This window comes from Galendromus occidentalis, unplaced genomic scaffold (genome assembly GCF_000255335.2).
Source record: "Galendromus occidentalis unplaced genomic scaffold, Mocc_1.1 scf7180000076729, whole genome shotgun sequence".
Classification (NCBI taxonomy): Eukaryota; Metazoa; Arthropoda; class Arachnida; order Mesostigmata; family Phytoseiidae; genus Galendromus; species Galendromus occidentalis.
Window position 1 is genome coordinate 263329 of NW_003804718.1, and position 23294 is coordinate 286622.

At 51.6% G+C, this 23294-nt stretch overlaps 1 protein-coding gene across 1 annotated transcript; it reads right to left on the minus strand.

The window, feature by feature from the left end:
- Positions 1–6114: 6114 nt before the first annotated feature.
- Positions 6115–22468, minus strand: LOC100908680 (neuropeptide SIFamide receptor). The gene is made up of 8 exons (XM_003740096.1): positions 22144–22468; positions 10488–10587; positions 8393–8576; positions 8040–8222; positions 7793–7903; positions 7563–7663; positions 7067–7297; positions 6115–6274 (listed from the first exon to the last, which is right to left on the minus strand). The coding sequence occupies exons 1-8, from the start codon at positions 22466–22468 to the stop codon at positions 6115–6117; spliced, it is 1395 nt and encodes a 464-aa protein (XP_003740144.1).
- Positions 22469–23294: the final 826 nt, after the last annotated feature.

Here is a 23294-nt window from a genome sequence, read left to right on the forward strand (position 1 = left end):
ATCACACCAGGCGTCTCCCTCGTCGGCACTTTTGATGTGATTTCATGCGAGTCCCCTAAAATCGTCATCCTATACACTGGAAATAGCATGCGCATCGGAAAGCCCGTCTTCCGTAGCGCGGAATTGCTTTTTTATTTTCTCAGATCGGACCAGTTTCCGTGGAGTTATGCACGGATCAAAGAGACGACCTTTTGCCTTCCAGCTCTATTATGGGGGGGGGTGGCTCTATTATTTTGACCGTTACTTCCACCTAGCAGACGAACTTTTTCTCAGCTCCAAGTGAACCGATTTTTGAAAGTGAATAGACGAATCGACAGCTCTTTTCCCGCGCTACAAGATGCCGACCACACCGAGCCGATGCGATACCCTCGTCCCGACTTATGAGGGTTTTAAAATGAGATAGAAAATTTCGAAAATAAGCGATATTGAGATGGCTGTAAGTCCCCCAGAACGCATTCAAATGTCAGAAGTGACGTGTTCATTGGAAAGCTCATCCAATTCTCTTCAATTTCAAAAAAAAAACGTCCGATTCGGCGGAGTTTTTGAAAAGTTACGGGCCTCCGAAAAAAGAAGACGAAGTTTTTAGGTGGCTCTATTATTTTGACCGCCACTGTATATGCTTTCATAAACGGCTCTGGCGCCCACGACGCGCCCTATGCATCGCCTATATGACTTGAGTGAGCCGTGGCCATTTGAGTAACCGGCAAGACTTCCGAGGAGACATTGCCGTACGGAAAGCCTGAGCGTTCAGCGACCGTTGGAATGAGAGGCCCTGTGCTTCATAAGAATTTCGGAGGATATGCGCTATAACTATTCCATTTCCCGGGACGGACACCAAGCTTGCCCGAGCGTTGCTGTAAGCTTACAGGAAAATCTTCGTAGCGCCGCCATCGCACGTCCTCTGGACGCTTGTCCTCGGTTTCTGCAACGCATAACTTCCCCTGAAGTCTCATGTCAGCTCCGCTGGTAATTGAGAGTCGCTGAATGAGCTCGACTCAGGAGCGTACACGCCTACTGTATCGCGGAATGACGGATTGTCGAAGACTTCATCGTTTCGTTTGATCTAGCATCAAGCTCAGCGGACCACTCTGGTCCTCTTATCCGATCTCTAGGCCGAAAACGATGTGATAGACATCCTGACGTTTATACAGCTCATATCATCTCGAGGTCTAGCGAGTTTCCTTGATTCCTTCGGCATTATATCAAGGGCAGTGACTTCATCTCCACAATCTTTCTTATGAGACGAACGTGCGTCCGACGAGAAGCGATGATGCCGTCGACAGAATCCACTGCCGACTACCTATTCGCCTTCCCGGGTACTATTGGCGCGGGCAGGGAATAACGGCCCTCATGCGGCCCGATACCATTGTCGAAAGGCCACGAGAGGTTCTTTGTTCAATGTGGACTCCAATTGCGTAGTGGACGAGATGGAGACTCTATTAGACGTTCACAGAGAGACAGAAAGCGAATATGAGTGTAAATCCGGGTAATCTCCGAGCCGAGCGTCATTCAATAGCGGGTCAGCACATCAGAGGCTCTTCAGCATTGCACCACGAAGCCCCTTCTGAGTGTTTTCGCGTGAAAGTCATCTCCTCAATGCGGCCCGCTAACCGTGAAAATAGCATTCCCACATTCCAATGATTCTCACAGTGTTTGCATGGAGAAGGTTCTCTTCGAAGTCGAAATGAAAAACTACAGGTATCTGCGGGCGATCGAGAAATGCCTTTCCTCATTCTCAGAAACCCCGATTCCGTACGTGAGTGCGAGTTCGGCCACCTCATACAAGACTTCCGTCACACGAGCGTTCTTTCAACTGATGCGCCTGTTTTTCTGAGGGAACATATTCCGGTGAATACAGAGTAAACCAGCTCCGGATTTTGCGATCCTAGATTTCGAGGGCGAGCCCGTCGCTTCGGCGAGTCGCTTGATCAGCCTGCCATATTCACGGAACAATCTACTGGGTAGGGTCCACAGTCACAGGGGCTCCTGATCATTACGAGTCCGCCTGATCCTCTTTTACTGCCTCCATCGGATAGCGACGGACGTTTTTAGCATGTCATTATTCAGGAGGGATTTGATGCATCAATAAAGGTAATTAGGGGACGCTGCTCCACCACTATCCTTCGCGCGGAATATGAAGGGCTGTTGGGGGAAGGCTATTGATCATCTCTTCTTACCATCGTATATTTGAGGTGCTTCCACGAGCTCCATCATGCTCTAGTACACAGGGAAATTTCAGGCATTAGCGGCATTCTCAGGAATCTCCTACGAGTGGGAGCCGCTCATCCTGCTTCCTTTCCGCTTGGAGGCGCTTCGGGAGCGACAACCTAATATATCGGGATGCCACCTTACACGGATACTCGCATGCGTGAACAACGCTGGCTTATCTCTCGATGAGGATGCAAGACTTCTTGGAGGAGACGCTCAAAATCTGTCGATAAGGCAGTCTGATTTGGCGGGGTCTGAGGCTTCGATCGGTAAACGCTAGACTCCATTGAGCGGTTGACAATGGCGTGAATGAAACGACGGCAGAACAGAGTTCCTTCAAGTGAGCGTTTCTCGAGGGGGAGACTAAGTATCGGCTCGACACAGAGGGTCGGCCACCGAAACGAAGCGTACCTGAACTGTTCCCCGTCTCCTTAGACTTATGGATATCCTTGAAACAATTCCAAGGACACTCAAAGATACCTGACTGCTTCGTTCTGTCGTGCCTCGACCCGCCTATCGTCCTTGATGCCTTCCCAGCCATCATAAGTTGCTTCGTGTCAAGTATGAGGTCTGGTCGCTATGAACGCCCGCAGCCTGCTGTCAACCGCTGACGTAAAGCCCGACCGTCCGGCAGACAGCCGGATGGGATTTCATGCGGCAATGTACGATAGCTAACTCATGTCGCATTCACCGGGAACGAGCAAACATCCGTACTGCGGGAGTAGCCTTCGTTCCCTTGCTGAAGCCTGGAGGCGAATTTCCTGCTTCCGCATACAGCTTAGAGGCTGAGAGCGTAGAATCGCATAAGATCCGATTCGGATGGAGCTTCTCGCTTAATTCCTTCATCAGTATGTTCAGAGAAGCGATGAGTGTGGGAATCTTTCTCAATTCGTCGAGAGAGAAACGCGCGGCCAGGATCCGGAGTACCGAATGTCGCAGCGGCGAAATTTCCGCTAGAGAGCTCAAGGGCGCTAGCTTTCGCGGCCCCCGCGGACCCGATTGCGGACTGATGGCGCTTTGGGGCGGGCTTATACTCCGAAGTCAGATCTGCGCTTTTCCTGCACGAACCAGTACGCAAACCAGGATCAACCTCCTCGGATAGCGCTGAGAAAACGGCGCGTTGCATGTCTCGATCCAGATATCCTGACGCCAGGCGCCACTGGTGAAAGTCTTCAAGTCGAACTTCGGAACTGTCAATTCTGAGACAGGCTCATTCAGGGGGGGGGGTGCCTTTCGAGATGCCTTGTGGAGTTACAGACACTTCTGATGATAGTCCAAGAACATGTGCTGAGACTCGAGAGTAGTCTGGTCCGGAAACATTAAATGTTCAAGACCGGAGTAGGCGGTGAATTTCTTGTAAGGGTTATGATGAATGGGTTGAACCAGGGCGACTAGAGCAATATATCTTCGCCGAGAGGAATTCCCTTGCCGGGTAGCATGTATACCTAAGGAATTACCGGCGCTGAAAGAACACCGGTCGAGTTTGTCAGTCAAGCAGCCTCTTTCTTCCGGGACCACAGAGCGACTCAGAATTGAGAAGAAAGATTCCTCCGGAGATTGGGAGGCTGGTAACACTTTATTCTCTCTCGGTCTCAAGAATCTCTCCGGAATAATGCAGCCTTTTTCAATTTTCCTGAGATCCTCCGAGAGGGTTATTCGTTGCCGTGAAAGTGAGCAGCACCATGCAAACAAGCACCGATAGCAGGACCATGAGGAAGATTGATGACACAATCTGGGAGTAGAAAGATCGTGGTCCGATTGATTGCGACGGTAAATCCAAAGGAACGGTTGTTTCCTCGTAAACCGTTTTCCGCACGTGGTTCGAATCACATATTGCGCACTCTTTGAGGCCGACAACCGGAGTTTGTGAGATTGATTCCGACATCGTTTTCCTCCAGGGATAGCGGAACGCCGAACGCTCTCCCGATTTTGTCGGGATCTATGTTCATACCACGCATCCAAAATAATCCTCCTAGAAAACCGTCGCTTCGTGTTGATGCGCACCATCGCGTTTTCGATCCATTCGTCCGAAAATTTGGTGGGATTGAATTTGGAACCGCATTCCTCCCCGCTCCCCGCCATGATGCCGATCTCGAGGCGGGCGCATTGTTGTTTCTCGTGCCCTACCTTGTTTCCTTCCAGCTCTTGCCAGCTGCCAGCTCGCTTGGTAGCGTCCTCGTTCGACATCTTGTATGCGGGAGTCGTCCCACGATGTTTCTGTATCATCCTTACCGTTTCGTCGCCGTCAGTTGGACACGTCTCAAGGGAGCGGATGGCGAGACTCCGGGTCTGCGTGAGTAATTTCTGAATACGGGAAGCTGATCGCGGTTTTGGCGAATCAGCTGCCGGGTATGATGGGGTAAATCCAAGGATAATGGAATGCCCAGGAATTGATTGGGTCTGATGCATGGATTTCTCCTCGACGCGAAGGCTCTGAGCGATACAAATAGAGAGAGCGCATGGAGAAATTAATGCTGCGTGATTCCCCTCGCATTCGCGTTTCAGCTGACGCATCCCAGTGAACGTGATATCGAGCTCCAGATCGGAGGAGGGGCGTTCGAGCGACTCCTGGTGGCGGATACTCACAAAACCCGAGTCGAAGTCTGAGTGAACGTCTGTAGTGCGGAGACTATCCTGTCTCAGATTGAAAGTGCTACGGGTCATTGCATGTGGTTCCTTACGCAGAGATCTCCGCGATATGCGCAAAATGGGGCAGGAGGATCCGTTATCCGGAGTCGGAACGGGAATCAAATTCTCGAAGCGATCCTGCTGTGTGTACACTGTTTTGCTGTCTACGGGTCCCCGGGGAGAGCTCGATCATGTTTTTTCTGGGATGAGCAGCCCTTTCTAGAGCCTCCCTCCGACCACCGAGGACAAACTCTTTGAGTCATCACTGAAATGTTGACATCCATCTCCAAATGCGTTGACTTTCCCCTCTCGCTCCGAGCCGAACCGACGCGATGCTACGGGAAGTCCCGTAATCTGGTTACTGGCAATCCATTTCGAAAAAGCAGAATCGAATCGGAATTGAATTGCTATTCGCCGAAATTCAATTGCTCATTGAGCAGTCCGTGAGACGGAGTGTGCGATCACTTCCCAGCCACAGTCTGCAAACTTGAAGGTTTGTATCGGCTACTTCCACCCGAGAATCTCGCTGAGATTGCCGGCGATGGTCTTCCTGAATATTCCTATTTGTCCTAGCATTCCCTCGAATGGTTGAAAGAACATGGAATCATGACGTGATGGTCAACAGTCAGGCGAAAATTTCTCCTCTTCTCTCCCATGGAGAGTCCCATGCATTGTCCATCGCACTCACCCTGCCGCTGGAGGGCTCGAGTCAACCGGTCCAGAGCACGCTGGTGACGGAAATCGCAGAAATTGGTGCCGCGAACGAGGACTGCATACTGCAAACTGTATTTTGGCTCCGAACGCTGGTGGATATATGGTGGAATCCAGCGGAAGTGACTTTCGGCAAAAGCGCCAGGGGTCTCCAAAGCAACTCGGAAGAAACAGTGAGACAAGTCTTTCGCTAATGACAGAGAAAATTGCAAGTCGCAACCTCTAATTACCAGAGTACTGCTTGTAGATCCTGTTTAGGGGGGAAACCGTCATGATTTTTCCCTAAGATAGATCTCAGGTCTCTTGAGAGATGAATCTCAATCGATAGATCGAGTTTCTGCTATGCATCGAGAGCGAGAATAAGACCAGGGAATGGAAACGAGTTTCATCATGATTTCTTGGAATCAAGTCGACAGTGTACACCCTACCCGTATGTGAGTACTCCCGCGTCCCGTCAGAGACCTCCCAACCTCCCACCTATGCTGTTCGAGTATCGCCGTAGATGATCTCGTCGCACCTATCTTGAGTACTCGTTTGGGCGCAATCTTCGAATGTGAACGCGAATATCTAACTAAGCAGTACGATTACACACCAAACTCGAGAATTCTGACCGAGCTCGAATCCTCCATTCAATTTGATATAGAGCCGTGGATCTTTATGAGTCTCGAAGACGAAGATGATCTGGTTTACGATACAATACCCGTTTGGATCCGAGTAATCGAAATCTCTGAAAATCCATCGGATGATTAGCTAGAACTAGCTCAAATCATCCATCCATTCTCGACAGCCCCGCGCTTAGGATGGACGATGCTTTGGGGCAGCTCCGATAATCCACGTCGCTGGTTAGAATCGTGCATCAAAACGCGATCTTAAGCGGAGCTCAGGTCGCATCGGAGCCCGAGAAGATCTTCAAGAGCTATTCTGAGCGTGATTCCGAGTTTTCTTCTGGCTTTGGTCTCCTTAGCTGAGACCCTTGGCCGGAGCTCGTTGCCGGGCTTGTATAGGGGGACACAGAGCTACGAGGGAGCGACCCTTATGCGCGGATATACATATGATGGGTAAGATCCGTGACGGCAATCGTCGAAAGAAAAATAGGCCGCGCCAATGCTTCTGGGTACCGTCTTTTTCTCTCCACTAGAAGAGTTTACAAATATTCATTGAATCCTGCCTCGAAACTCAACTTGAGACGGGGCTCGGCGTTCGAGTTTCCTCAATGTACTCTCACAACTTCATACAATTGTGCGCTACTCGATTGATCTCTCCATCTGGGTATGCTCGCCAGCAAATCCGTTCCACTCTCCAACAGATGGATACACTCTCTCGAACGAACTCAATCGCTATGATTGCTCCGCATCCAGTGACGGGCAACAATCGTCCTACGCTGAAATGCGGTCCGCTTCCTGTCTGGAACGTCACCCATGTATACGCCTTCCAGGTGATCACGGAGAAGTCGATGAGGGTGCGTCGCTACGTAGAATCGATCCTGGGCGCAGAGTCTGAACGCGCCGATCGAGCTCACTGTGCATGGGTCATTATGTCGTAGACAGGCATCTGGGGCGAGCAAGGATCGTCGAGTACTTCCAGGTCCCTTTCTTGCGCCGGATTCTGCAAAACCTCTCTGGAGCGTGAAATGAATTGAGGCTTAACGGCAATCTGACGTCGCGGGCCTCCGTCCTTCGTGGTGTTGTTCATAGCGATATCCACACTGTCCCCTCGGCGAGCGAGAATCGCTAAGAAGCCACGGCGGAACCTTCGGTGAAAGAGAGTTAATGTTATCGATTCCGCGGGGCCAGACCGGCGGAAAAGGCCTCCCGAGCGCAAAGAGTGTTTCAAAAGCGGAGACCAATGAATTTGACAAAAGATCGATCGCAGGTTTCGACTCTGAACGATGTCGGTTACCGATTCTCGTCATCTTATTGGGCAAACCGTTGCGAGTCACGGGCGATTTCTGGCGGATATTGTCTAAATTTCATCGTTCCCCATGCATCGCCGCAACGGTGGTTGCCATCACTCACCTCTGGTTGAAGTAGGCGTAGAAGACCGGGTTGATGCACGAGTTTGTCATTCCGAGCCATTGGGTTAATGGAATGAAGAGTTCAAGAAAGTCTGAAGCTGTCTGAAAGAAAGAACTTGTCTCTGTCAAGGAGAGAAGAGTCGAGGCGTGTCACAGCCCACCGTTGAATCGAAAGATCTAATTCTTCAATGTTCCCCCCGCGGTGAAATTTGTCCAACTCCCTTGCCTGACCTTGTCGTCGCTCTCTGGATAACCGTAATAGAGGATGTAGCCCTGCACGCTGTACAGAGGAGCCCAGGATACGAAGAAAGTGGAGACCACGCAAATCATCATTTTGACCACCTGATGGACGAAGCTATCTCTAATCGTATGCTTGACTTATGAATCAGTGATCGAGGCCTTCGACTCTCCACCAAAACTCGGTCGCGAAATATATTATTCCTCATTAATCTCAAAAGGAGAAGAGATTGCTGGATACCTTGAGTTTTGATCGTTGAACGACGGTCCGATTGGAGTCAGACGATTTGTGCACACTTTCGCCCGGAATCGACCTCTTCCAGACAGTTACGAAAATCATTGCGTAACTCACTGTTATAACCACAAGCGGGAAGGCAAAACAGCACACGAACAAAGCGAAAACCGTGAACGCTATGCGGAACCGCTGGAAGGTAGACTTGATTCTGTGAGGTACGCAAGCATTATGCAAAACTAGAATACGTAAGGTGGCCGCGATGAGCTCCAGTGCAGTCACCCAGGATGGTCTCTCTAAGGCAGCTAGTTGGAGCCGAGCGAAATTCGGCATGTGGGTCATGAGCGTTGTAAATGCCTCACCTGAGAAGGATAGTTATCCAAGCAGTTCTCAAACACTTGCCCGTCGAATGCTACGCCGACCCCTTGGTACACCGCTATGGGACTCATCAGCACGAGGGAAAATGTCCAGATACCTGCGATAATGTGGCGTACCCGGTAGTGCGGGATTTGGAGCACCAGGGATTTACTGCAGATAGCGACGCAGCTGTAAGATCAGAACAATTCCATACAGTTAGCAGCCTCATCAGAGTAAGGAATCAAGACCCAATGGGCGTTGGCGCTGCTTCGGTAGAGGCAGGGACCCCTATCGAAATCGGAGCTCCCGCGGTATATTCTTCCCGGAATAGGACTCTGCACTCTGCTCGTGTTCCTCGCTTGGAGACCTTGAATTATTCAAAGATGTCCGTCAGCGCTCGTCGAGTTCGTCTCGTAAAAGCGTCTGGGTCCCCGACAATGACGGGAATGATGTAAGTCATTCGCCCGAAATCTCCTAGGTGGCCGGCGAACCAGGTCCTGCGCGGCAGCGCTCAGACTGTCGGCTTAGTTCATTGAGACGGAATGGTTCGTATGACCCCTTACACGGAGACTATCGCTTCTTCCGAGACTGCTGTCTAGGGTGCGGAGACAGGCTCGAGTTTCTGTGCGAAGATCGCAATCGGAGGATGCCGACGGAACATCAGCTCCTCGTTGAGCTTGGAACTCGCCGCTACTTTCGGGAGATCGCAATCGATGTATACATTTTCGACATTGAACGATGGATCGAGTACAGCAAAGGATGCGGATGAGCTATGTATTTTGACGGTACTGGTAGTACCATTCCCCGTCGCAGGAAAAATTATCATCGTGCCGATTTCGACATGTTTACGAACCGGATCTGCAAAGCCGAAATGATTGGGCTTCCATCGCCATTGAACACAGAGTCTGTCTGAGACGAAATCGGCAAGAGAGGGCTGACTTTTTCCTCGAATGGTGATTAGTAGGCACTCTTGCTCTTCATCGCTCGTTCGACCTATCGTGTATGGCAGGAGAACGCATGAAAAGCAGCAATTATCAGGGATGAGCGGCATCGAGAAAACCTATCTCACTCCAGCTCGACGAAAGTCGAGACCATTAGGGAGTCGAGCCCGTACTTCCATTCCCATTAGTAGCTCACAGTCAGCTCTCGAACAGCGAACCTCAATCGATGGAGGGTATCCTGGGTAGGGAGACGTTGGCATCGAAGAGAAATTATTCCGAACCACCGACCGCTTCTTGTAGAGCGACGCCACCGAGTGAGAACAATGAGTTCCTTCGGCTCGAGCCCCAAACTCTTATTAATCAAGCGAATGCTTTTGTTCTGGACGACTATTAGGTTGTCTCGTGGACGATGCCAAGCAGCCGATGGGCTTTTGCCGATGGGAACTTTTGGACTTCCAAGTCTCTCAATCTGCGGAGTTCATCTCCAACAGGGACGCGACCTCGGACGATATCCTGAACTTTTCTCTAAACGCGGGTAGAGACCACTACAGACCACTTTTGGAATGGGAAGCGCGGGGGCTTATTCCATGGGTCTCTTATGAGCAGGAACGTGAACTTCTCGCGGTGGCCGCGAAACTTCACGGGGACCACGATTCCCAGCGATTTTCGCGTCGTTTGAACACCTGGTCCTTGTTTCGCCGGATTTTCTTCGAACAGCCCTGGAGAAACTTCTCCCTGATCGGTAAATTGGGCTCCGAGAATCGACCGTGATCCGATCCCCGACAAGGTTCGCTTAGACCCTGGGACTGCTTGAGCTAGGCCACGAGCTCGGAGAGACGACCGCATGAGGACTCGCCACGATTTCGGGGCGGAATCCGTTGTCAGGATCCACTTTCGCTGCCCAATGATGGGGTATTGCTCTTCTCTGCGATTTCGGGGTTCCTCGCGGTATTCACGATTTTCTACCGCGAGACGCCGCGATCCCAGCGATGTTTTGCCGCAAATAACTCACATCTCTAGTGATGGAGCCTCGAGTAATGAAGCATGGACATGACTCGCTTTTTCTGCCGGTCACTACCGTTTTCCTCTCTCCGGGAGAGTCCGACTCAAAATAGGTCAGCTATTGACAGGGAAATACAAATCGTCTAAATTGTCTCACCGATCCACGGATATGACCACCAGAGTCTGTATCGAAGCCGAGACGGTGACAGCTTGAAGGAACGACGTGAGCTTGCAGAGCTCGGTCCCGAGGAGCCAGGCTGAAATTCGAGAAACTTGCGATTATCACGGGGGATTCCGGTGACGGAGCCGATGTCCGCCCGCGACACGGCAATGAGATCAGACGCTCCAGATCCAGCGGGAGCATCCTCCTCTCGATCTTCCTGATAATCTCTCGCTCCAATTTCCGAGGATAAAACAAACGATAGCGTAAGACACGATAGGACTCCCGGGAAGGAGTGAGGCAGGGGGCGATGCCCCGGACAGTATCAGTGATATAACAATGATAATTTTTCTGCGGATGGATAGAAAGTCGAGACGGAAGCATGGAGTTGGTATGGGGCGGCATCAAGTTGGAGGTCCGTGAGCGCTGCGGAATCGGAGGGGTCCCTCCCAGGTCCACGATATCTATTTCCAACCCCAGGAATCCTCCAAAGAGTCCACTGATTGAGCGTCATCAGAAGCGAAAATGCAGCCTTTCGCTGAACCAAGCAGGCTTCGCTGAAAAGTCGGGGATTCCTCCGTGATAGAAGTATCGAAAGCAGCAGATCGCCTGCAAGGATTCGATTGCTTCTCGCGTGTAGATCCACTCTCCATTCTTTCCCGACCACATGAGAGTCTGAGAAAACTCGGGAGGGGAGGAGAAGTCTGGGAAGACCGCGTTGTTCGAGGGGGATTAGAAACTTTTGTTTCATTTACAGTGTGGGTGAGAGCTTATCAATACCGACAAAGCTTTCGTCTGCCTGAGTCACCGGACCTGATGGAATATTAATCACAGACCCTTCCAGCTTCCAAAAGCTCCGCTCGTCAGGCGGGAGATAAGAGAGAAAGTTCGTCGTGTGAACTCGAACTGACGGCTAGGCTTGGACACCTTTGGTAAGAGGTTTGAGCGAGCCCGAGCTCGAGTATTCTATTCATTGTCATCGGTTGAAACACGGTGGGCTCATCAGTGATCCAAAAGCATCCGGAATTTCGAAGGGGCTGTTTTTCGGGGAGCTTCTTCGGTCTACTAATCGGAAGCCTCCCAGCCTCGTATTTCGGACCTCACCGTGTGAACTCCGATTGTAAACTCCGCGGCGCACTAACTCGCCGAATGCTCAACTCGGACTTATGCCGCAAGTGTGCAAGCAGTCCACAGAGGAGGATCCGTCTCCCTCGGGCTCACAGTATCGGTTAAGCGACATCGGATATGCACAGCAGACCCTGGCATCGCTCGGAGATAGTCCGGAGGCCGGCCTCATACCACCTCCTCTCCGAAGAGTTTGTGGCTTGCTGCAATAAAATTCCTTACACATTCCGAACACAGCAACATCTTCATCCCCGGCTCCGCAAGGGTTCTCCGGATGACATACCTAGTGTCGTATGCTAAGCAGCCAGAACCCACTAGGGAGCAGCCTTCATTCATTCAGACTTCAAATAGAAGCGAGGGGCTATCGACTCTGACGAAGACTCCGTCCAGGACTGCTGGAATTATATTCAGGAGCTTGGACGGGAACTCTGAAAAGGATTTCGAGTTCGAGAATATTCAGTACGGGTGAAAGATGTGTTTCGGAAGAGAGAGAGGAGGGTAGATGGTGCTTCACGGACGAGCGCTGCGTCCATTTACGCCGGCGGGGGAGGAAATCGCAGTGTGATTTAGCTAGGCCATTCATCACGAACGTTTTCCAATTTGATGTGCGTTGAGTGTTCTTGGGTAGTTCCTGCGTTTGTTTCCGCACACACTCGATCGCTCGAAACTGTCGGCCCGCTCGGATTGCGCCTGAAGAGACGATAAAGCCATCGATGGATAGATTCCGAATTCGACGATCAGCATTCACGGCCCGTGCCCGGGAGGGAGGCTGATATGAGCAACTGATTTGCGGGTGTCTCGAGCTTTCACAGACAGAGTCATCATTGGCGAGTTCCACGCTCCAGATTAGATTTCCTCGGAATGCCTTTGATTATCGATCTAAATTCATAAGGTGTTCAGGATTCCGCTCACAGAATTCCAAAGAAAATCGGTGGTTAGTCGAATCGTCACGGCAAGGGTCTCAGTCCGCGAGACCATGTCCAGATTATTACCTTCCCCGATGCCCATTGAGGATAGCTGAACGATGCCGACTCATCCCGGGATGAGAGCAAGACTTCACCAATCACCCCTCCGGCCGTGAGCGTCTCGTGTGAAATAATGTCAAACTATCAACGTCTCAATGAAACAATAGAAACTTCCATGGAGGAAGCAATGATAAGATCTATGCACAAGGAGTTATCGAAGTCTCGAGATTGGCGAGTCCGACGCTAATGAATATCTCCGCAGCGAATCTCTGCCCCACACGGTACGCCGGACCACCATTCGCTCCAAAGGACCCCCGATAGTGAGAGAGGGCGACCCGGGAAGACATGCCAAATGGCTAAGTTGCACTCAAGCATGATATCGGCTCTAATATCGAGACGGCTCATGCGACACTTGCAAAAGAATTGCGGATATGTACAAGCCTGCGCAGTGGTGCACAACGAAGGGAGTAACGGCCTGAAGCGATCCGGTGGACAGTCTGGTGGACGGATGTCATCTGGCACGAAAGATGCTTCCTGATCCTCTAATCGCGACCTCGACAAGCCGGGCTCCCCTAGTCGGCAAAAAAGGCCTCCGGTTCACTTAGTTAGCCATAATTCCCCTGTCGCTGGAGTTTATGCGCGTCCGAGCGATTGCAGGCGAGGAAACGGGGTCCAGTCCCTGCGGCAGTACTTGGGGGCTGGAAAACTCGACAATTGCGTGCAAAACGAGTCTCGGACACTCCTCGGCTAGTGGCTGTGCTTCCTCCTACAGCATATGGAGGAACAGGAATTCCCGGAGAATTCCCAAGACATAAAAACATTCCCCTCCGCACTCCGGGCTGCAGGGCCAGCATGAGCGGTGCTTATTCGATCGAGGGCCTGGTGACTATTCCGATACCACGGATTGCGTTTAGAATGCTCCGAGTTAGCGGAATACTCGGAGAGTTTCGTAGTCGTTAAGCAGAGTGCGTTTCCATCGACTCTCCGTGACCCTGACGCTACAGTCTCGTCCGATCGATACTCTTGTGGGGTTCCCGTGAGGAGCGAGTCGTAGCCTATAAGACTGCCGTGCTCGATGGAAATTGATTTTCTCGAATGAACGTCTCGAACCGGAATGACGCCCTCCGAACAAGAGGGGCTCAGATACGGAACAGTCTCCGCTATTCCGCTTCCCGAAGTTGAAAAGCGAAATCATTCGCGTGATCAAGCCGGTTCGATTCTTGATCCAGGTATCTGAATGGAAAGCCGTGCTCGTTCTCTGCATTCGGTTCTGTTGAAGTTTCATTTTCCTCCCTAATCATGACGCAGCATTGATCAATTATCTAACTGAGGGCGACTGCGATGAGCCTCCTGGGCCTGGAGTTACGAATATCGGTTGATTGACGGGAGCTCCGACTTGAATCAGCTAGAACAAAGGCTAGAAGCACGATGGCCTACTCAATCGTTGAACCCCCATTGAAGTGAGAGTGGAGGGGTATCCACCGTGGGAAGCCTTCAGAGCTTGCCGCTTTGGCACCGATTCAAGCCAGTCCTACATTCCCGAAGCCCGATCCGGCTCTTATTTAGTTTGGGGGGGATCGAGAGCCGGAGTCGGGGAATCGAGAGGGGATCCGACAGGTGGAGAAATCTAAGATGAACATCGATACTTTATTCCTCGGAAAAGCACCGCAACTTCTGTTCCGCTGACGGGAAGGAGTCTCCCTGAGGACGAGCTGCCTTTCCCAGTCCCTAGTGGCGCTTGTCGGTGACGGGAGGTGGCCGTAGAGCACGAAGCTCCTCGGTGGAGATCGAACCCGATTCCCCTAATCCGTCAATTAAGGAGCACATTCCGTCTGACTGAGTGAAACCAACGTCCCCATGAACACTTCTCGAAATGTCATGGGTCCTCGAGATCCCCGGCTGATCAGTCTCGGCCGTTTCTCTCAGAAGTAGAGGAATCTGTGGCTCGATGAAAACAGACTCGCAGTCTGGATACATTGTTCGAAGACGTTTGACACTCAAATCGAGCACCCGTGACGATGACTAATGGTATGTTCCTCGTTCATGGAGTCGGAGTGTCCTCCCGTTCATTCACAAGGGGTGGGACTTGGAAGATTTAGGAAGAGACTCCATGGCCGGGGAGCCATCTCTCAGACTTCAGACAGTTTAGGCCTTCTTCCAATCTGCTGGTCGATTGTCAAGACTCGCGGCACTGATCTAGAAATCCGCGAGTACAAAACGATTTTTGCTTTGATGATCATTCTCAATGCTAATCTGGAAAATGACGTGCCAAGGGTTTCCTACTCATTCTGCATTCTGGCGCCGAGCCAGTCCATCCGCCGCTTCTGAATTCACATGGGGACTTCGATCCTACCGAGAAGGATTGCAGCTCGCAGAATGTCCGCCTCGGATCGTCCCGACAGCCGACAGCAATATAAATAAAGATAAGCTGATTGCGAATCGCGACCCAAGCATCGAAGTTTTTCGGATCCTTCAAAAGTTCGGCGAGTCAGATTCCTCGGGACAGTGCAAGCTCGAAAAGATGGAATGAAGACGGAACATCGACGGGGGCAGACAATGAAAGGAAAGATATGCAGCTCAACCTCACGGGAGAGAACGGCCACGGGGGACTTGGATGAGATCGAATCCGTCAAACTCGCTCTCTTTGGGTGCTTCCGTTTGCCGAGGTCAGGAACGAAGCCCTCTAGGCACGAATGGATGGGACGGCCGACGGGAATATCACTCATCGTGGATATTCCGACTATTCAGACAAGAGCAGGCCAATTCTCATTGACCGGGGGCAAGCACGTTCTGCTCTAAGAAACTCGAGAAGAGAGCACTCTTCCGGAGGATACATTCGAATCGAAGATCGGAATTATTCTCTCTACTCATCTTACTCCCGCCTGGCGGTGTGGGGATGTCTGGACTGGACGGCTTATATCGCGTCGTTTGCGAGTTCCATCAGCGTCGGAGGCGAAGTTCCGCTCCCAAGTTGCAGATCATACTCAGAACTCTCTCGAGACTGCATCAGGTGTTTTCGCAGACTTCAAACGAGTCCGTCGAGATTCACGTCAGGGGAGGGCGTAACAGATGGAGACGGACGGGATGTGGGCCTGATGGCGATCTCGCAGCTGGACGTCGTGCGTCGAGGAGATGCGTCGCACTGATCGACAACCGGTTCCCTTAAGACTCTCGTTCGTTTGAGAACAGCGCTCAGAATCTGACGCCTGAGGAACGATATCCAGTCGGCTCTCCGATGGATGTGCGTCCATGACCCATGTCTGTGGAACCTCACCGCCATCCGTGAATCATGATTTCCGACCCGCACCGGGAGTTTCACAATCAACCTACGAGATTGCATAGTAGAAGAATTTGTCAATCTTTGGCGGGCCCCGGTCGGTGGCCCCCCATCCCCTCCGCAGCTCACTTAATGGATGCAACGCGCAGCGTTGGCTCAAGCCCTGCTCACAGTTCATGATGATCGAGCCATGCAGTACCGACGGCTCACGGCTCCAGCCTGGAGGCCTTTCAGCGAAGGTTTATCAGGCGCGTGGCAGCGAAATGCGGAGTAGACCCGTCGGCTTTTGTGATTGAGCCTATTTCTGATCAGCTTAATTCTAGAGACCTTGCACTGGCTCACAAGTTCCTCAGGTACCCAGAATTCTGTGATATTTTCATCAGACGTGAAACTGTTACGCGCTCCCGGTTCCTTTATGTTGTTCCTCGGGCGAAGAATAATACTGTTCAATTCAGTTTTCGCTGGCGTCTCGCCAAAGTCCTCTCAGGGCGTCAGGCCCCTCAACTTCCCCCCTCCTACAGATGACTGTCATCAATAAATATGGAGTGTTATACGAGCTCAGGAAAATCTCAAAAGTGTCTCCCTTGGAAGTGCTCCGTCGGAAATACCTCAGCGACGGTCCCCTCTCTCATCATTCCCGGGCCCCCATGGTATGACGAAGGCCGTCGCTTAGGTTTCGACCAACCCAGGCCTTGTCGTGTACTCTCACTGGATGGCATGGCAGTTAGCTCGTGCTCTCGCCCAGATCCCGCCCGTGGCTCTTACTTTTGCTCAGTAAACGCCAGAACCGTGCAACCGCTAGCAATATTTTATATTTGAGAGCGATAGTGTCGACGAGCCCGACTACGATCTTGATGCGCCACTGTGTTCTGTCTTCCCCTCAAGAGACGATGGGAAAATCACTGGATGCTCGCTTTTAGCGGGGCAGGCACCACAGCATCTCCCCAGGAGCGCCACCAATCCGAAAATTTCCGATTCGGGAGCATATTCCGATTTCGCCGATCCGATTTCAGTTTCAGTTCGCGGATTTCAGGAAATTCTCCGAGCAGGAAGTGATTCTCCCATTCCCGCGCTTACTGAGGTCGCTCTCCGTGTGGGACCGTGAGAGCAGAGCGAAGGTGCGATGCTCGGGCAAAGCCCCGAGCTCAATTCGTTCCGAGCTTCAAAATTAGACGAGATCATCGAGGGTCTCTGTATCCAGCCCCCAGCCAAGACGACCCGGAAGACCGGAAATTTCCCACTTGGGGAGGAGAAAGCGCCGACTCGATCTTGGATCCTGAGCAGAGGGAACCACTGCGAGCCTTATTGAATGTATTCACTCCTTCTGGCGGTGAACATCTCTTGGGAAATTTCGGATGTCTTCCGCTCTAGATTCTGCAGCTCGAAGCAGCGCCAGCTCGATAATCCTGATTCGAAAACGCGACATTCCGTCGAGGATCAAGGCGGCGGTAGATTCTCTCTTAGTCCCTCCGACTTCGACTCGTTACAGAGCGAACTGATCACGCTTTTCTAACCCAGAAGGAGTAACACAAATAATCATACTGATGATCTTCCTGCCGTAAAGCTTCGCAAATTCTTTCTAGGTCTCAATCATCTGGGTGTATTCTTCCTGGAGATTCCAGTGACGCGGAGTATGTCAGTTAATGGATCAGCGGCACCCTCCGGAGAATTAATCAGATCCCGGAGAAAAGAGGAGATCCAAACAAAGAAGTTCTCGAGCAACAATTAGCCGAGACCGCAGAACGTCTCCGGTGTGGAAGGCTCAATCTGAATCCTTCAGGAGCGTCCTTGCATCTGCCCCTGCCGTGTGCTTGCGCGGGCCTGCTGCCATCTCTGATGCCGTCCCTCGGCCGCCGATTTTTCCGCAGGCAAATAAGCGCTACAGACATCCGTCCTATCGCTGGTTGGGCGCTTGGAACCTGAGTGCTCCCGCGAATTTGCATCTCTTGAATCAAATCGAAGGAGGCACTGTCCACAGACGAATCATTATCCGAGCTCCGCCTCGCGTTAGAATCCTCGCCGCCGAATGGAGTGCGGGAACTTGTGAAATTCTCCAGCTTCCAGGTCTTGATGATGCCATCAGCTGCACGGTCCCACGCAAGGATTGAATCAAAGCGCTAGCAGAGGGAAAGTTGACGGCAAACGATGCCATATTTCCTCTGATTTTCTATTGGCAGCGCCTCAGTCTCGTCTAGCCTCCGACGCCCCTTCGCGCCATTCTCGTGCAACGAGGCTGTGTGTGCACTGACGGAAACGGGGATGCTTCCAATGGAACCCGAAGAAGCCAGGAATCCCGGTCGCCCTCAACCTCCATCTGGGGCCTCGTGATCCCGAAGCTACCGTCGGGAGGGCACGGCAGACGTACATATTAAGCGTGTCGCGTATTCATTAGAGCGTCAGATTGGAGCGACAGCTTATTCCCGCGTCGCCGTCGAAAACATCTGAGACTGACGCGATTAATCGGCTGAGACGGAGTTGTTGTTCAGCGGGGGAAGAAATCCGCACGCTAATCCGCAGACTTCGCAAGTCAAGACGCAGAATCTTCGTCCGCGGGAGCGCACGTCGGGTGACGAGGAGATTCCACTTACGCTCCCTCTGAGAAATGTTCCACGAATAGAATCGTGTTGCGCAGTCCTTCCCGATGGGTCGCGAGCGGATTCTCGGAATCCCCTGTTCCGCTTCTCGGGACCGCGAGGGCGGACGAAGACTCTCAGTGTTCAGCCGTGGCGACATTAGAGGTTCGCGTGTTATAAGACAAAGCCTTCGAGTAGCGACCCGTAGCCGACATGGCTCTCCAGAGTTTTGGACATTTAGTCGTTGGGTCACCGATTCCGTTTCGTACAATTTGTCGCCAGGCCTCGACCGAATGAATGGAGGGTGAGACTTCGAGAACGACAGTGCGTGATTCCGTTTTTTCTCACACGGAATAAACCTGAGATTCACCGGATCTCCCACATGAATTCGACATCCTTTTAAGGTATGCGTTCGGTGGATCACTCATTTTTTTCCCTAACGGTCACAATCCCAGTTTCGAATCTGTGATTTTCGGGAAACTCATTGAGACGTGGAAGAGGGGAGGAGCCTTTCCCCGGAGTAAAGTTCCGCACACCTGTCAGAATGGCGAAATCACATGAACGCCGCTGGCTGATTCCCCGCGGGGAATCCTTCTTCTGCCGGAGACTGTATGAACTCCGCTCCGGAACTCGGAGCTCGTTGGCTTAACCGGGGAAGAACTCCTGCCAAAGCAGCTAGCGCTGACTCCCGACGACGAGAGCCAACAGACGACGACGAGTCTCCCTTGATATATCTCAAAAGCCGACGGCTTCCGAAGCGGAGGCCGCGAAATCACACAACTCAGACGCTGCCGGGAGGTTCTTCCCGGGAGCTGCCTCGAGAAATTCTGGACCAGATTCGAATATGCTTCTCCCGCAGCGGATTCATAAGGCACAATATTCCTACACAATATTCGTCGAGGTTCGTAGCGACTATTCTACCTACTCCCTCATCTTCATGGATGCCAGTCCAGAGGACGGATTGAGAAATTACTGCTCTGTCTTCCGTTAAAGGACACTTCTCGATTTGAGTCCTAAACTCCGATCTGTGTCTCGATTGGGGTGAGCGCAACGGGGAGTCCGTTCCTAGCTTCCACAATGATGTACAAAATCAGACTGATATTTATTTTCGTCTGGCGAATCACTCTGGAACTCTCGTCTCTGGACCTTGAGGTGAGAAATTCGCATTACAGCTCCAAATCGGAGCTGTGTCTCAGAAAGTTTGCATCATCCGAACGGTTCGTCAAAAACAATCCATTCCTAAGGGCAGGAATGGACTATTTTTCAAGGAATCAGAATCCGCCCTCCACGTCTCCACACATCCGAAAAGGCACGCACCGATTTCCGCGCAGCGATTCGGAAATGAAAAGAGATGGGTGCTCACCCTTGTCTGGGAATGAATCCACCACCCCTCCTGGCCTGCAGATTTCGCCTGGATCACATAGCCCTAGATTCATGGACTTTCAAAACTCCCGTCCGAGGCTGCCCTCATGGCCCGGAAGGCTCCCCCGACACCTCTGAGATTCTCGTGGACCTCCGGGAGTCTGACTCGAATCGCTCGCCTTGCGGCAAGGATCGCATAGAGGAGTTCCACCCGATATCCACAAGGGGTTCCCAGAGGCGACAAGTTTCCGCATGCTGGTATATGGTATCACCATCCGATCTCGCTATCCGCTCGGGACACCTCCTCGATCTTTGTTGCAAGGGACTTTCGCGATCGCAGGCTATCATGGATTTTCCTCTGACCGGTAGCAGAAATGGGAATGATCTTCCCCTATATCATGCCACGAGTCACGGACCAGTTCTCGCTAGCTTCAGAGGATACAGATTCTCTCCGTCGTCCATCGACCGCCCGAATCCCTCTTTCTGTGATACGTGAGCTTCCGATCGGGGTTAATCACGGCAGCTCGTAAGCTTAAAGAGGAGCTAGTATACATGCTCCACTACAAATCGGGAAGCCCTGAACCGCCCTTCTCCCTCTAGAGGTCGTGTATTTGATAAATAACGTGTGCCGACTCTCCTTTAGAAACACGGCGCGGGACTCCTCAGGACTGGGAATTCAATGGAACTATTCACATTCATTTCTCGATTTTCCTATGAGCTCATCGCTCCCACGATTGTGTCTGAACTCTACACTCCGATGCTTGTAGCTCTCGCTCGACGGTTACGCATTTGGAAAAAGTATATCATTCTGAGGGCAGAATTCCAGGAGAGATTCCAACATTACTCCTGATCTTCCGTTGAGTTTGTGAGACGGAACATCGAAGGAAGGCCGACAATCGGACGGAGCAGAGCCACGCAAACATTCTTTTCTTCCGCTTCACCCCCATAGGCTCGAGCCAAACTCAAGCATTCTTTTTTTTTGTCGCTGAGGAGGAGTGCGCCAACCGACCGACCGACCGACCGACCGACAATCGGCAATCCGTCGCGATACGACACAACTTTCGCCTGTGTGCATAGAGTTGTCAATGTTACAGGCGAAAAGTATCGCATGATTGCCCCCGCAAATAGGGACTTTTTCCACTCATTCTCCTCGCTAATTGCTTCCGGTGCGGAACTTGGTCCCCAAATAGTCGGGAAGAGTAGAACTTCTCTCCGCCACGCCCTGTGATCATGTTCGTTCGGAATGAGACGCGTTTTCAGAATCGCAGAAGTCACATATCAATGAGTCCCTCCACCGCCTTGATCGCAACGCAGTCCAGCTCCTCGTCCGGAGAGAATTGTGACCTATGCGGGTCTTGTCGCTGCAGGAAAAACTCGTTCAGGCTGATAGAGACCGAGCTTCGCTGTATCCCGATAAATTCCTCAATTCGAGCATCGCTCATGCTTGGCGTTGGATGTTCAAGTCCTCCGGAGGGAATCTCAATCCAGGACAAGAATCACGTTCGGATCAAATATACCCCCTTGCGCGTATTCTTCCTGGGACATGGCCATACGTGTGAAGGGGAGACTCCCACGGATCTACGAAGTCGTGATCTTCAACAATTCTCGTAGGTTACCAGCGGTCCGCGAGTCGGGGAGGCCGAATCCTTTTCATTTCCGAGCCCCAGCACGGCTCGGCCGTTGCTCCCATTGCTCGCGGGTCAGCGCCGTGGCGCTCCCGTTGCCCAGTTCCGTTCCCTCAAGAGTTATCCAAAGTGGAGATCTCATCCGAACTTCTCGAAGAGAGTCGAAGGGCTGAGTTGCTAAGGAGCCCCAATCCCTTCATTCCAATCGAGGTCTCGATCGTCGGATGCTCACATATCTTCTTCTGTTATCATTCCTCATCAAATAATGCACTATTGATGGGCTCTTATCAGCAAGACTGAGCCTGAGTACGGCTTCTCCCGAGAGTATCGGAAATTACCTTCTTGCGTTCCTCTGTCAATGCTATTCAATACTGTCTTAGGATGTTTGTCAACTTTATCATGTTATCTTATGATTTTATCACATTCGGGGCGTGAGCTGAACTCGGGAGAACATCTCATTTTCCTGCATCTCGCAGAACATAATTCGCTCCTATCGACTGCAGCTCTTCACCGTACTTGACGTATCCGCGTGTAAGTATTATTATCGAAACCATTAGGGTATTCTGAGAGATCCTCCATCAAGGCCCTCCGGAGCCATCTAGGAACACTGCACGTATTTTTCCCTCGATTCTATCCATGACATGTAGCTCTTCAGCGGAACTTAGAGTCCTTCTGTCGCGGCCCTATTTCGGGACTGTTCGTGGACGGGAATACACGTATACTCACGGTGTATGAGGCTGTTGAGCAGGTTTGATGGAACACAGACAAGAAGAACAATGATATCGATGCAGGCGAGGTTCACGATCAGATAATTCGTCACCGTGCGCATTCGAGGCGCGCGAATCACCACCCAAATAACACATGAATTTCCCACGAGGCCAACAATGAACACCGAAAGATAACCCAATATGAGCAGCACACTGATGTCGATTTCGTACCGATAATAGGTAAGTTTCGGATGGCTAGTCGTCGAATTGTCAGCGTCGACGAGAACGAATGATGAGTTTTCGGTACCTCCCGACATGTCAAGGGTCTGCGCGGGGGAACTCATTGTGGAAGATCGGATTCCAGGAGAGTCGTTCGCGAACATTAGCAATGACAGTCTCGTCCACCCTTGTCAGCATACATGCTAACAAAGACAAGAATACGGTGATAGGACAGACTTCTCCGATGCGACGCACTCTCACTACGGCTCTCTCCCTCACTGCCAGAAAATGGGGAAATAATCAGAGGAGCGAGCAAGTCGACGAACTTCCGACTCCGTCCCGGCAGGACTGCCAGAAAGCCGAACCGGAGGGCTCCCCCTGAGAGGAAAGTACCGCGCCCTTTCCCCGCAGCAGAGGGTAACAGAGTGGGTGCAACCCACAAGAGGCAGCCCCGATTCTCCAATGGTGAAGAGGAAGCCCAGATCTGTTCATACATTTATCTACCACGCACATCGAGCTGCGATGTGGAGCTTGAAATCATATCCAAGAGACCACGCTTCTCCCCCATTGATTGGGCGAGTCTGGTCTCCGTAGTCTGAAAGAGCGTAGCCTTGAAATCGCCTTTGCATATAAGTCAGCCACAATGGCGCGCGCGCCGTTCTGTTCCCCGAACTTCCTTATATGCATGTACTCCACAAAACGTCGAATTTCTCGCAGCGTTGTTTTTTCTGCGGGCGATTCCCCCCGATGGAATCCGGAGCCTGCTAGAAAACTCTGAAAGTCGATGATTTCTATAAAAGCTTCATTGTACGATTATTTGGTCGAAGGAGCCCACTTGACGGAACATGTGCGGAAGACAAGGAATCGAATGGACCCGAGACTGATGCCACGAATAAGAAGAGGCCGTTTCACCGAGAAAGAAAGGAAATTCGAAGATGCGGCGTCGGGGAC

Excerpts from the sequence above, each read along its gene's own strand:
- LOC100908680 (XM_003740096.1), bottom strand. The coding sequence starts at position 22,468 with ATGAGTTCCCCCGCGCAGACCCTTGACATGTCGGGAGGTACCGAAAAC. Across the intron at positions 8,577-10,487 it reads GTGGTCATATCCGTGGATCG|CTGCGTCGCTATCTGCAGTA; the intron begins GTGAGACAATTT and ends CTGATCTTACAG. Across the intron at positions 7,664-7,792 it reads ATCCAGAGAGCGACGACAAG|ACAGCTTCAGACTTTCTTGA; the intron begins GTCAGGCAAGGG and ends TCTTTCTTTCAG.